General features: G+C 43.6%; 2 protein-coding genes across 2 annotated transcripts in view; one reads left to right on the forward strand and one right to left on the reverse strand.

The window, feature by feature from the left end:
• The window catches only part of LOC122541464 (E3 ubiquitin-protein ligase TRIM17-like), a 185,162-nt gene that overhangs the window by 151,908 nt on the left and 17,596 nt on the right, over positions 1 to 15,658 (reverse strand). The window lies entirely within an intron of this gene.
• On the forward strand, positions 11,761 to 12,373 carry LOC122541462 (E3 ubiquitin-protein ligase TRIM17-like). Its single transcript, XM_043678246.1, has 2 exons — positions 11,761 to 12,176; positions 12,278 to 12,373. Exons 1-2 carry the CDS (start codon positions 11,766 to 11,768, stop codon positions 12,320 to 12,322), a joined length of 456 nt encoding a protein of 151 aa, XP_043534181.1. The 5' UTR covers positions 11,761 to 11,765; the 3' UTR covers positions 12,323 to 12,373.

Raw genomic sequence — 15,658 nt, forward strand, 5'->3', positions numbered from 1 at the left:
CCCCCTCGTGCTCACCGTCACCATACTTGGAAAAAGGCTCTCCCTGTCCACCCTATCTAACCCTCTGATTATCTTATATGTCTCTATTAAGTCACCTCTCAACCTTCTCTCGAACGAAAACAGCCTCAAGTCCCTTAGCCTTTCCTCGAAATACCAGGCAACATCCTAGTAAATCTCCTCTGCACCCTTTCTAAAGCTTCCACGTCCTTCTTAAAGTGTGGTGACCATAACTGCACACAATACTCCAAGTGCCGCCGCACCCGAGTTTCATACAGCTGTAGTCTAACCTCATGGTTCCCGAACTCGATCCCTCTATTAATGAAAGCCAAAACACTGTCTGCCTTCTTAACAACCCTGTCAACCTGGATGGCAACATTCAAGGATCTGTGTGCCTGGACACTGAGATCTTTCTGCTCATCGACACTACCAAGAATCTTACCATTAGCCCAATACTTTGCATTCTGGTTACTCCGACCAACCCACACTGTCCACATTAAACTCCATTTGCCACCTTTCAGCTCAGCTCTGCAGCTTATCGATGTCTCTCTGTAACCTACAACATCCTTTGTCACTATCCACAACTCCACCGACCTGAGTGTTGTCTGCAAATTTACTAACCCACCTTTCGAACAGCAGTGGACCAAACACTGACACTTGCGGTATACCACTGGTAACTGGACTCCAGGATGAACATTTCCCATCAACCACCACCCTCTGTCTTCTTTCAGCAAGCCAATTACTGATCCAAACTGCTATATCTCCCACAATCCCATTCTTCCGCATTTTGTACAATAGCCTTCTGTGGGGAACCTAACCGAACACCTTGCTGAAATCCATATACACCACATCAACTGGTTTAATCTGATCTACCTGTTTCGTCATCTTCTTAAAGAACTCAATAAGGTTTGTGAGGAACGACCAACCCTTCACAAAACCGTGCTGACTCCCCCAATCAAATTATTATTTTATAGATGATTATAGATGATTATAAATCCTATCTCTTATAACGTTTTCCAACACTTTACCAACAACTGAAGTAAGGCACACTGGTGTATAATTACCAAGTTTCCTCTACTCCCCTTCTTGAACAGGGGGACCACATTTGCTATCCTCCAGCCTTCTGGCACTATTCCTGTAGACAATGACGATTTAACGATCAATGCCAAAGGCTCAGCAATCTCCTCCCTGGCTTCCCAAAAGATCCGAGAATAAATCCCATTCGGCCCAGGGGACTTATCTATTTTCACACTCTGCAGGATTTCTAATACCTCTTCCTTGTGAACCACAATCGCACCTAGTCTATTAGCCTGTATCTCAGTATTTTCCTCGACAACCTTATCATTTTCTAGAGTGAATACTGTCGAAAAATATTCATTAAATGCTTCCCCTATCTCCTCTGACTCCACACACAACTTCCCAGTACTTTCCCTGATTGGCCCTAATCTGAGTCTCGTCATTCTTTTATTCCTTAAGTACCTATAGAAAGCCTTAGGGTTTACCCTGATCCTACCTGCCAACAACTTTTCATGTCTCCTCCTGGCTCTTCTGAGCTCTCTCTTTAGGTCTTTCCTGGCGACCTTGTAAGCCTCAAATGCCCTAGCTGAGCCTTCACATCTCATCCTAACATAAGCCTTCTTCTTCCTCTTGACCAGAGATTCCACTTCCTTCGTAAACCAAGGCGTCTGCGCTCTACAGCTCCCTCCCTGCCTGACAGGTACATACCCACCTAGGACACACAGGAGCTTTTCCTTGAATAAGCTCCATATATCTAATGTGCCTATCCCCTAAATCTTGCCTAATCGCATCGTAATTGCCTTTCCCCCAGCTGTAACACTTGCCTAGTGGTATACACCTATTCCTTTCTCTCACTAAACTAAACATAACAGAATTTTGATCTCTATCACCAAAGTGCTCCCCTACTTCCAAGTCTAACACCTGACCAGGCTCATTATCCAGTATCAAATCTAATGTAGCTTCGCCCTTTGTTGGCCTGTCTACATACTGTGTCAGGAAGCCCTCCTGCACACACACTGGACAAAAACTGACCCATCTATAGTACTCGAACTATAGTGTTCCCAGTCAACATTTAGAAAGTTGAAGTCCCCCATGAAAACTACCCTGTCTCTCTCACTCCTATCGAGAATCATCTTTGCTATCCTTTCCTCTACCTCTGTGGAAATAATCAGAGGCCTACAGAAAACTCCAACACGGTGACCTCTTCTTTCCTGCTTCTAATCTCAGCCCATACTACCACAGTTGACGAGTCCCCAAACATCCTTTCTGCAACTGTAATACTGTCCTTGACCAACAATGCCACCGCCCCCCCGACCCCAACTTACCATCTTCTCTGTTCTTACTGAAACATCTAAATCCTGGAACCTGCAACAACCATTCCTGTCCCTGCTCTATCCATGTCTCCAAAATGGCCACAACATCGAAGTCCCAGGCATCAACCCCTGCTGCACGTTCACCCACCTTATTCTGGGTGCGACTGGCATTGAAGTAGACACTCTTCAAACCAACATCTTGCTTGCTGATGCCATCATACGATTAGAAAGGGCATGGAGAGACTGGACAGAGATGAGCTGTTCCCATTAATCAGAGGGTTGAAGGGTCATTATCGAGGGCTTTAGTTTTAAGATAAATAGCAGGATAAAATAAAAACATACACATGAATGATCTGGTAGAGTGTATTGTGGGTCTGATCAGTCAATTTGCAGATGACTCGAAGATTGCTGGAGGAGCAGAAACCATTAGGGGCTGTCAAAGAATACAGGAGAATATAGATCGATTGGAGAGTTAGATGGAGAAATGGCAGATTGAGTTCAATCCAGGCAAATGTGAGGTGGTGCATTTTGGGAAATCTATTTCTGGAGCGAACTATACTGTAAATGGAAGAGCCTTGGGAAATGTTGATAAGCAGAAAGATCTGGGAGTTCAGGTCCATTGTACCCTGAAGGTGGCTGCGCTGGTGGATAGAGTGAACAAGAAGGTAAATGGTATGCTTGCCTTGATTGGACGGGGTTATTGAATGTAAGAGCTGGCAGGTCATTTTAAATTGTGCAAGACTTTGAATCGGCCGCGTTTAGAATACTGTGTACAGTTCTGGTCATCATATTACTAAAAGGATATCGGCACTTTGGGGAGGGGGCAGAGAAGTTTTACGAGGATGTTGCCTGGTGTGGAAGGTGCTAGTTATGAAGAGAGGTTGAGTAGGTTGGGTTGTTTTCATCAGAAAAAAGGAGATTGAGGCGGTCCTTATTGAGGTGGACAAAATCATGAAGGGTGTAGACAGGGTAGATAGAGATAAGCTTTTTCCCTGGGTGAGGGATTCAATAACAAGAGGACATGCGTTCAAGGTGAGTGGTGAAAAGTTTAAGAGGGCTATACATGGCAAGTACTTTACACAGGGGGTGGTAGGTGCCTGGAACGCGTTGCCAGCAGAGGTAGTAAGGGCAGGCACGGTAGATTCATTTAAGGTGCGATTGGACAGATGCATGAGTAGGTGGGGAGCAGCGGGATCCAGATGCTTGGGAATTGGGCGACGGTTTTAGACAGAGGATTTGGATCGGCTCAGGCTTGGAGAGCCGAAGGGACTGATCCTGGGCTGTACATTTTCCTTGTTCTTTGTTCATTGGTCAGAGGGGATTTCAGGAAAATGTGTTTCCCTCTGTGCGATGGGACTCTGGAATGCATTGCTTGAGATGGTAGTTGAGGCAGGAAATCTCATGAGATTTAAAAAGTCCTGAAAAACTCTTGTGCTACCAAAATATTCACAATTATGGATCGATTGCTGGAAAGTGAACGAGTGTAGATAGGTCAGTGCAGGCTGGATGGGCCAGAGGTTTCAGGTCCCACTGTAATGAGGAGACAGGGCATTTCTCCCGATATCGGTATGAGACGAACAATTTTCAGACAACCAAACCTTCGAAGCAATATTAACCAACGAATCATTTTATTTCCTAATTGTGCTTTTCAAGACCGTACTTTGTGTGTATTGGCTGCTCCATTTCCCTAATTCACTGAGGCTGCGACGGGTTGAGGTGCCGGACTCTCTTTGTTACACGGTGCACGGCTGCCATCTGCTGACAGAACCTCAAAACAGCAGGAAGACACCATTCACTGAAAAGAGCAGAAAAAGAAGAAAACCCAAAGAACTGCGGATGCTGTACATCAGAAACAATAAAAGCTCAGCAGGTCTGGCAGCATCTGTGGAGAGAGATTAGAATTAACGTTTCAGGTCCGGTGACCCTCCCTCAGACTCACAAAAAGTGAGCAATGCCTTTGATGGTTAATAGCCCGAATGGCTATCGACTCTTTGAGTGAATTGCATGGCTGCACTTTTACTGGAAAGCAGGAACAAAATTAAACGGTTTTGTGTTTTTTAGGGGGAGGCTGTGTGCTTTGTTTTCATCGAATTCCCGCACTCGCCCACTGTCTGTGAAATCTCAGAAATACTGCTATCATTCCGGGAATAAATTGTCATGAGCTTTTTTGGGTTGTCATTCTTTCCGTGATACCCAAGTTTAATTTTCATTTAGAATATTGAGTCTGAGACGGATTCATAGTACAGAAGGGAACCATTTGGCCCATCGAGTCAAAACCAGTTAAGAAATCTCAATCTCGACAGTCTCATCCCATTTCAGTCAGAATTGATGAAGGGCTTTTGCCCGAATCTCACCCGTGTCCTGTACACACAGCACTAAACCCCTCCCCTCCCCGTACTCAGTGAGCTCCCCAGACTCCTGGCGAAGGAGAATCTGGATTTCAATATTCTCCCCCTTACTTTGAAATCCATATTCTCTCTGCCCTCTCTATGTTTACCACATCAGCTCCAGTGTAAACCCCACTGGGATACCTGCATTCCTGTAACTCTGTCCAATGGGTGCACCCTTGAGTTGAGTCGTTCACAGGTGGCTCAGTCTTCTGGTTGCCTGGGCCCCAATCTCTGGGTTGAATCCTTCCCCCTCGCCCCTCGACTTCGCTTTCACCCTTCTCCCTTCAAACATCCCTCCTCGGCCAGGTATTTGGTCACATGACCTTCCAGCTCCAAACGGGCTGCCGTGTTTTTGTTTATAATACAGGGCCGTGTCCTGGGATAGTCTGAGTCAGTAAAAGGTGAGACATAAACATAAGTGGTTGTTGCCTACAATCTTTGAGGTTTCTTCTGGAGTAGTGTGAGCAGTTCCAGTCGCCCTGCATGATATTATGAAATTGAAGAGGGTTCAGAAGATATTTACCAGGATATTGCCAGGAATGGAGAGTTTGAGTCATTCAAATGAGCTGGGAATTTCTTCACTGGAATGTAGGAGGTTGAGGGGTGACCTTACCGAGGTTTATAAAATCAACAGGGCAAATGATAAGGTGAATAACTATTTTCCCTGGAGTGGGGAGTTCAAAACTATTTTAAGGTGATTTGTAAAGGACGTGAGGGGCAACTTTTTTTACTCACAGAGTGGTTCGTGTATGGAATGAACTGCGAGAGAAAGTGGTAGATGCAGGTACAATTACAGCATTTAAAGGCATTTGGCCAACTTCATGAATACGACTCGGGATATGGGCCAAACGCAGGCAAGTGGGACTAGTTTAGTTTGCGAACATGGTCGGCATGGACTAGATGGAGTAAATGGTATGTTTCCATGCTGTATCACTGTATGATTCTATAAACCGATATATGTTTGAAATTCTCATAACAACCCAATGTGTATCTGATATTCTCATATAACCCAGTGTGAGCATGACACTGCAAAACCTACAGAGTTTGCATCGTCCGACAATAAGTTACATTTCATGCTCTGACGCCCATAATCTGTGAGGATTGACATATTTTTTACTTCCTTACTGCTCCTTGGTCGGTTAGGTGCAGGAACCCCCATGTTAATCCAGTCACAACTACATGTTGTGAATGTCTGTGAGTCTCTGATGCAGTATCGCGAATATGGTGCTGGAAAAGCACAGCAAGTCAGGCAGCATCAGAGGATCAGGAGAATCGACATTTCGCTTTTGCCTGAAACAGCGTTTCTTCTGCTCCTCGTATGCTGCCTTACCCGCTCTGCTTTTCCAGCACCACACTCTCGACTCTGATCTCCAGCATCCGCAGCCCTCACTTTCTCCTCCCTGATACAGTGGGTGTGTGACAGTCGCTGTCAATGTAACCGGGGATTCGTATTAAGTTTCAGTTTCTATTGCCATTCCTCAACCTTCCTTCCAAAGTGCATCTATTTCCATCCCCCTGTTCATTCCCATCTCTCCTGTCTCCGCTCATTTCACTACACCTTCCCGTGGGTCTGTTACTGTCAGGTTCACTGTTTCTGTTTGGAATGAGTTCAGGAGGAAGTTTGTGGAAAGCGAACGACACGCTCTTTAAAGAAAAGCAGTTGAGTGAAATTGGTGATGAGGATTTGTTTCCTGGTTAATGCCGAGGCTGTCGGGAATGATAATGTTGGGATAGTGAGCACTGAAATCAATTCTTAAATATTTGAGCAAAGACAAATTCATTTTGTCGACTGTTCAATAATTACAGACTGAGTGACAATGATCTCAGTAGCTGATAGCTCCCTGCCTGTCAGAAAGTTTAAAGGCACGTACACAGAGTGGAGAGCAATGCTAGATAACTCCAGTAAAGCTCTGGTAATAATTCTGCTGATAAATCCTGTTCTGAAAGGAGAAAGGGGGCCCAAGGCCTTGTATTAAATACTTATGTTGCCGGCTTTTAATGCCTTTTCATATTTTGTTTCTGTGGGTTTCTCTGAGTAAGTGACTGAAGTTCCCAGCGCTGTGTTTATTAACAGTGAAGGGGCCTGGGTAAACACAGGAAGGGAGCACGGATCTCAGGACGTGAGCCCGACTTTCTCCAGGTGATCGGACACCTGAGCAGGATTTTGATCAGTGTGTCCGCGGGAGAACATACTGACATTGGAGAATATGTGTGAACAGGCAACTAACCGGTTCAGTGGATGCAGGCTCCTCAGTCAAGACGAGTGGCGGCAGAAAATGCAAATCTCTTCTGGATAGTGGAGGCCGCGTTGTGTCCTGACAATATATGAATGGTGGCAAATGGAATTTAATGCTGAAAATTATGAAGTGATGCATTGTGGGACAACCAACAAGTCCAGTGATTACATGGTGAACGGTAGGACCCAGTAGGTCCAGAGAATCAGAGGGATCTTGATGTACATCTCCATAGCTCATTGAAGGCAGCAGGGCAGTTAGGAGGTGATTAAGATGGTTTATGAGATAATTGTTTCTATTACTCAGGGCACTGAATACAAGAACAAAGATGTCTGGATTTGTCTACATAGTATGCAAAACAATACTTTTCACTGTATGTAGGTACATGTGAAAATAATAAATCGATTCAAGGTTATGATGGCGCTGTATATAACATTCTTATATGCAACACAAAAATCTTACTGCTTTTGTTTAGGGAGAATTATTTCAGTCGAAAACATTCGATTTTAGCACTGGTACAGACCTCGCATATATTGGTATCAATCTTTCCCTGCATCTTCTCTGCAGCTATAGGATTATATTCTGCATTCTTTTCTATTACCCTGATGTACTTCTGTAAGGTATGATTGGCCTGGACAGCATACACAACAATACTTTTACAGTGTGTTGTTACACGTGGCAATAATGAATCATATCAAATTGAAATTTCATATCAACTTAATCGGCAAGAAGTTCATGGATGTTCTGGATTTCTCAAGGTCGATCTGTTACCAAGAACATAGTGATATACAGCAGAGGAACAGGCCTTTCAGACTTCAAAGCCTGTGCCAATCATCATGCCTGAACTAATCTAAAAAATACCTCCGGCCCTGATTCAGTTTGTATTTCTCTATTCTCTCCCTATTCATGTTACTATCTAGATGTCTCACCAACGTGTCTCCTTCCACCTCCTCTCATGGCAATGTGTTCCAGGCACCGATCACTGTCTGTGTTTAAAATTTCTCCACTCATCTCCCTTAAACTTTCCCCTCTCATCTTGAATCTGAGCCCCCTTGTAATAGATATTTTAACTCTGGAAAAGTGCCTCTGATTGTATATCTTAGCTATGCCTCTCATAATTGTGTAGACTTCTATAAGTCTTCTCTCAGCTGTCATCTTTCCAGGGAAAGTAATCCTAGTCTTCTTAACAAGTTCTCATTGCCAATGCCCTGAGACCTGGCAACATCCTGGTGCACCTTCTCTGCACTCTTTCCAAAGTTTCCGCATCCTGCTGGTAGAGTGGTAACCAAAACTGCATATAATACTCCAAATGCAGCCAAGCAAGTATTTTGGCTGGAGTCACTTGTACCGCTGCAGTCAGCAACTGCCTACAACAAGAAGAGTTGCCAAAACCAACCGAGGGTAGCCTGACATTATTAAGGAAGTTCCTAAGAATATTGCTCATTTTGGCCAGACAGAGTTGGTAAACTTGGCATTTCACACCAAGTAACTTTCAGAGAAAGAAAGTGATAATATCAAAAGCATTACACCAAGATATTATGACCATGTTACACCAACAATAATGAGTACTGAACACAGACAATGTGAGCACATGAATCTTTAAGCTGGCCAGGGATGAATGGGGATATCCAACAACTCATGAAAACACATGAAGCACACCAAATGATTAGCCTCCATTCCTTTCCCCCGACTTTCTTTCCAGAACATCCTCCTTCCTCCCATTCCTCTGTGTAATCCTTCCCTCCAGCTACCAACTGATTCATTCCGCCCGTCAGCCAATCAGGTCAGACTCTCTACCTGTGTTCATCTGTCACTACCTCACCACTCTCCCTCCACCCTTCTACCCTACAAACCCTCTCTCTCTTCCCCACTCCCTTTTTCTGCAGTTCCCCTTACCCCCATCCCGTTCTGAAGGAGTGTTATATCCGAAATGTTGACTTCTCCCGCCTAGCTTCTTGTGTTCTTCCAGCCTCCTGGCTGTTTGAAAATGATTAACCTGAGCAGTGAAAGGTGATTCTGCATCCATACATTGTTATTTCCAGTCTTCAGGAAAAAAATAGTAACACATTTACTCACAGAACATGGGGAAAACTACATCCTTGTGACATTGCTTTTGTAAATTTCCTGTAGTTCAATGGACTGAGTAACAAAATCAGTGCAACCATCACTGAAACACAGACTTCGATTTTCAGCTCATTCACTGTGCCAAAGCAAATTGCATCTGACAAAAACACATTTCATTGGCAAAGGATATCAACACGTCTGCTAATTGGGAAGTTACTCATATCATATTGTCATCCCATAATCAACAGTTCATCACAACCAATGATACTTACAGCAAATTCATATACTTCAAGTGATGTCCAACAAAACAGAATTTTCACATTACAATGCCAAATGTTCACCACAAATTAGGAAAGGATTTTCATCCCCAACACAATTTAGACTTGGATGGACCACCACAATTAGGCACCGGACACAGAGAATGGATCAGAAATCCAGCCACAAATACTTGGATAACAGGAAAAGTTTCTAAGACATACAATCAACACATGTTGTATCAGATCATGATTGATCACCATGCTACATTGTGAAACAACAAAAGCCAACTCCAGAGCAATATCGGGTGTGCTGACAGTCAGGAATAAAAGACTAAAGGTAATGAGTGTGAGATGATGCTGAGTGACAGCATCAAGATGACCAAGAGGAGCCATGAATAACACATAACTCTACAAATGGGCATATAATTATCAGATCAGGGCATGCTGTCAAAAATATTATACCAAAATTTAAGTTGTTAATCTTGTTAACTTTGTTCATACATGTCTGTATAGGTACAGAATTGAGAATGTTTGGTAATGTACAACACTGCTTATTGATGTTGGGCATCCTTCAAAAAACTTTTGCGATATTGTGTCACGTCTTACAGCAGTAGTGTAATACATCATCAATGACATACTCATATCATCACTATATCACAATATGTGACTTGAAGTTCTCAGTCTCTAACTTACTGAACTCGCTCCTTTTGCAGCATGACATGCTGAGTGAGCAGTGCATATGAATTGTTCAGCTTGAGCCCGGTCATGCAAATGGATTTAATGCTGGTGCAGATTCCAAGTACTGGACTAAAAACGAATTGAATTTTTCAGTACTATGTGACCCACATCTCGTGTTATGTAAACAATGCAAGTATCATTGCAGGATAGTATAGACCATCAGCATTCATATGTCATCTCTCTTCACAGATTCTGCCAGTCCTGCTGAGTTTCACCAGCAATTTCTGTTTTTATTTCAGATCACCACATCTGCATTACTTTATCAAAGTAGGAATGTTATAGTTCAATTATTCAGGGCATTAATGTCACCACATAAATGCATAGAAGGCCAACGGGCTGAGAGGCGGCAGATGTAACTTAATTTAGAAAAATGTGAGGGGCTGCAATTTGGAAAGGCAAACCAGGCCAGGACTTGTACACTCAATAGTAAGGTCCTGGGGGGTGTTGCTGAACAAGTAGACCTTGGATTGCCGGTTCATATTTCCTTGAGGGTGGAGTCACAGGTAGACAGGATAGTGAAGTGGCCGTTTGGTATGCTTGCCTTTATTGGTCACTACATTGAACATAGGAGTTGGGAGGTCATGTTGTGACTGTGTAGGACATTGATGAGGCCACTTTTGGATTATTGTGTGCAATTCTGGTTTCCCTCCTATGAGAAAGATATGAAACGTGAGGGGGTTCAGAAGAGATTTACAGGGCTGTTGCTTGATTGAAGAGTTTGAGCTGTATGGAGACACTGCATAGGTTGGGGCTGTTTTCCCTGGAGAGTTGAAGGCTGAGGGGTGATCTTCTGGGTTTTTTAAAAATCATGAGGGTCATGGATAGAATAAATCGACAAGATCTTTTTCTTGGGTTGGGTGGGTCTGGGACTAGAAGTTTAGGGTGAGAGGGAAAAGATTTAAAAGGGACCAAAAGTGCAACTTTTTCACGCAGAGGGTGGTGCATGGGTGGAATGACTTGCCCAAGGAAATGGTGGACATTGGTACAATTGCTACATCGAAAAGATACTTGGATGGATTTATGAATTGAAAGGGTTAGAGGGGTATGGATCAGGTGATAACAAATGGGACGAGATTTATTTATGTTATCTGATCAGCATGCACAAGTTGGACTGAAGGGGTTGTTGCCGTGCTGTACATTCCAATTAATCTATCTTTTGGCCAAACTAAACTGGGGTTCATTCAATTATCGGACCCTCCTGGTCCCTCCAGTAAATAGCATATTGCACACATTAGAAACTCCATAGTTTGTCTATTGGAACTGTTGGGAAAGTCTTTGTTCTCCAAAGACTGTACAGACTCGAACGGCTAAAGATATTGTGCGTGTATTTTTTTAACGAATGAAGTAAATTTTTGAAATTAAAAATATCTGCAGGCAAAAAGAAGATGAAGTTTCATAAAGCTAAACCTTGCAGCTTTTTGTGCATTTAATGAACATCTCGAGCATGTGCCCTCCCTCAGCATCCGTCCTGACCTCCCTTCTGTCTCACTGTCCCTCCACCAAAGGCAACTCTCCAGGCACCTTCACCCTCCTGGGATGGGGTTAAAACCCTGTCAGCGTCCTAAACCTGTTTCTCCTTCAAAATATTGTTTTTCACTTGCTCCCAGGTCAAAACCTTCATAAACCATAGTTACTAATTACTCTTCTCTGATAATTGCAGTAAAATCCATCGGTAAGTGATTGAACTGAATGTGTTCACCAGCGCAGTCACATTGAAACTGAAAGTTGTTGAATCAGGAAGTGCTGAGTGTGAACATGGCTTCCAGACAGCAGCTCCTGAGACTGACCGAGGAGGCAGTTTGTTCCATTTGTCTGGATTTTTTCACTGATCCAGTTACACTGAATTGTGGACACAACCTCTGCCGCTCCTGTATCACCCAGAGTTGGGAAATGAAGGAGATAAACTCCTGCCCGGAATGTATAGAGGTGTTTCCGGAAAGAAACCTCAGGATAAATCGGGCCTTCGCGACTCTGGCCGAGGAGGCTCGAAAATTAAAGCTGGATCCGAAAGAGAAGGAAAGTAAACCTCACTGTGAGAAACATCAGGAAGAACTGAAGCTGTTTTGTGAAACTGACAAGAAATTGATCTGTGTGATTTGTAGAGATTCGCGGGAACACAAAACTCACAACTTCCTGCCGATTAGCGAAGCTGTTGAAATCTACAAGGTAAAAGAGACAATATTTTGTAAAGTGCGCGTTTCATCACATGTCCCTGATCCAACACCGAACCTAACACATCTATTCTTCAATTTCTTTCCCAATTACAGGAAAAACTGAAATCTTCCTTAGATTCTCTCACAGAGAAGAAATAGACCGTTCTACAAACGGAACTGACCCAGAAACGGAAGATTTCCGAAGTGAGGGTGAGTTCTCCCTGTGCTGATTTTCTGGGATCTCGGTTAGTTTTGTTCCCTTTATCGCGGGACAATAATGAGGGCTCACATTTCATTTAGTAGGAACAGGCGAGCAGTCTGCAGACCCACATCACATCCGAGTTCACTAAAATGCACCAGATTCTCACTGAGAAAGAGCAGCGTTTACTCAGAAATCTCAGGGAAGAAGAGGAGAGGGTTGTAGAACCAATGGAGAAAACCCTTCGAGAGATTCAGGAGAATTTACATTCCACTGAGGAGGAACTCTCAAAGTTGCAGAAACAGATGGAGCAAAAATTCGAATTGATCTTTCTGAAGGTGAGGGAAGATATTGCAGGTTATTTCAGACAGATTTCGGACATGATGACAACTCTAAAAATAAATGGAATGTCGTATAAAAAAGGTGAACTGACCTTGTGACTGTCCGGACTGGTCTGTTGTTGTCACTGAAGAAGGGTCAATGCTCCCGAAGCGTTCACTCTGATTTATATCCACAGATCCTTCCAAACCTGCTGAGATTTTCCAGTAATTTCTGTTTTTTTTTACTAACCACTGCGAAACTATCTGCAGATTCTCGGGAATACCGACATTCTCCCGGGAATTGATTGTGATTTTTTTATTTGTTTTGTTATTATCTCCGTATTCCCCAAGTTTAATTGTCTCCTGGAACTCCCATTGTAATCCAGTTCCAATTCCACGTGGAGAGTGTGTGTGGGTGTCTGTCTGTCTCCTCCTGAAATCTGTTACTGCCAGCCTCACTGTTTGTGATTCATTTCTTTCAGGAGGAAGCTTGTCGGAAGAGAAGGTAGGACATGCTCTTTACTGAAACTCTGCACAGTTTGCGCAATAACTCAGGGACGAGTAATTATGTAAACAATGACAAGATGCCTGTAAATACAGCCTGGTTCCGAGGCTGGAAGTGATCACTGCCCTGATTTTTGTGACTGTTTGTGTGACTGTGACCTTCCCCCTGACCCTGTGAGAGACAAATGGCCCATGTTTCCAGGGAATGGCCATCCCTGTTACTGCATGGCTCCTGACCAGCCCTCGACAGTCAGAGTTGAAAGGGGGAATCATTTTTGTTTCACTTTTTACAACACTAACTCGCACTGCAGCCTTTATAAAGGGAACAATAAATGTAAAATTAAAAAAAATCTTTAATTACTGTAACGTAATGTTCTGAGTACTTTGCATGAGAATTGGAAAGTATAGAAAAGTGTCACTGAACTATTAATCCAGGTGATTGCTGTTGGTTTAAGCGGATCATAAAGGAGGAAAGAGGAATAGAAAGATGGAGAGGTTCAGGGAGGGAATTCCAGAGCTGAGGGTCTGGGAAGCTGAAGGTCCATCCTCCAATAGGGGGTGGGGGGAGAGACTAAAACCGGTCAGGAGGCTGGAAGTAGAGGAGCAGGATTCTCGGAGGGTTGTGGGACCCATGTATTACACAGTTGGATATGAGGCTTTTAGATGTTTCCGTTTTTTTGTCTCTGTTCCACAAGCTCTGTTTATAATACGGCAAGGGGATGGAGGAAACATATATTATCTCCTGCAATGTGTGATGTCTCAGTACCTAATCAGTTTTCAGGACATGGGCCTTTCTCTGGATCTGGGTGTTTCCGATCCTTGCCCGTGCATTATCGAATTCTTGTTGGATCAGTTACAAAAATAAGATGAACATTTCACTTTCCAACCCATTGACTCAAACATGAAAAATGCGGAAAACTTGAAGATTTAAATGTTTTCATAAATATTCGAACAACGCAGAGTTTGTGATGTCATCTGTTTCATGTTTACAGGATTGATGATGAGGAGAAGACACTCTCAGCTGCTAATGGCTCTCTGTCTCTCGGACAGTTCACTGGCCTTTTACAGTACACAGTTTGGAGAGAAATGATACACACTATTCACCCAGGTAAACACGTGTATTCATTTTCCTGATGGTAGATCCAGTTATGTAGGGTCTTGAATGCCCCAGTTTACATTCTCACATCACTAGTTGTTAATTCTGGGAGACTCTCCCTGGAAAGATTGTATTTTCTGTGGGTCCATTTGGAGAAGTGTCTGAAGCCATCAGCTCTGTGTGTCAGAGCAGTGAAGGGTTCTGGATTAGAGTGGTGCTGGAAAAGCACAGCAGGTCAGGCAGCATTTGAGGTGCAGGAAAATTGACGTTTCGGGCAAAAGCCCTTCATCAGAAATAGCCCTTCATCATCTATTCCTGATGAAGAGCTTTTGCCAGAAACGTCGATTTTCCTGCTCCTCAGATACTGCCTGACCTGCTGTGCTTTTCAAGCACCACTCTAATCTATACACTGGTTTCCAGCATCTGCAGTCTTTGTTTTTACCCAGTGAAGGTTTCTGTCGAACCAGAGGAATAGAGCATGGAAACAGGATTTCTAGAGGAGACTGGGCTGGCTCCATCTGGTGTGACATTGGAGAAAAAGTTTTCATCATAATATCAGGAAGGCATATAGACATTTAAGAGCCAGTGTTAACAGGCACTTATCTAAAGGGGGTTGTGAGAGAAACAAAATAGAAATTCCTTGGAAAGCTCCCCAGGTCTGCCAGCATCTGTGGAGAGAAATCAGAGTTAACCTTTCAGATTGAGTGATTTTTCCTCAAAGCTGATAGTAGCTGGCAAAAGTCGGTTTATATGCAGAAGGCACATTGCAGGAGGAGGTAAGGAGGAAATGATAAGTGGGGATAGTCCCAAACAGAGAGAAGTACAGTTAGAAAGACAAAAGAGTGGATCATGATTTGGTTAGGAGAGTGAATACCTGGTGATGGAGACTGTCAGTGCCAAATAATAGGCAGAATGTAATGGCAGCGAAAACAAAACTGGTGTGTTGGGTAGGGGGCTAGGTCATGGTAGAGCTCTGGGACTAGAATTATTGCCCTTGAAATTGAGTCCAGAGAACTGCAGGGTCCGGAAGTGGAAAATGAGATGTCGTTCTTCCAGACTGCACAGAGCTTCAGTGGAGCACTGCAGCAAGCCAGAGACAGAGATGTTGCCCAGAGAACAGGAAGGTGTGTTGAAGTGGTTGGCAACTGGAAGCTCAGGCTCCTTTTTCTTAAATGGCAGAACACAGATGCTTTGTTTCCCCAATGCAGAGGAGACCACTTTGTGAACAGTGAATGCAAGACACTAGAATGTGTGAAGTGCTACATCACCTTGCAGGTGTGTTGGACCCTTCGATACTGGAGGTAAATGGGAAAGTGTTGTACCTTTGACAGTTGCTGAGGATATTGCTGTGGGGCTGTGGGTGCGTGTTGGAAGTG

This window comes from Chiloscyllium plagiosum, chromosome 37, assembly GCF_004010195.1.
Source record: "Chiloscyllium plagiosum isolate BGI_BamShark_2017 chromosome 37, ASM401019v2, whole genome shotgun sequence".
Taxonomy (NCBI): Eukaryota; Metazoa; Chordata; class Chondrichthyes; order Orectolobiformes; family Hemiscylliidae; genus Chiloscyllium; species Chiloscyllium plagiosum.

Excerpts from the sequence above, each read along its gene's own strand:
- LOC122541462 (XM_043678246.1), top strand. The coding sequence starts at position 11,766 with ATGGCTTCCAGACAGCAGCTCCTGAGACTGACCGAGGAGGCAGTTTGT. Across the intron at positions 12,177-12,277 it reads AAGCTGTTGAAATCTACAAG|GAAAAACTGAAATCTTCCTT; the intron begins GTAAAAGAGACA and ends TCCCAATTACAG.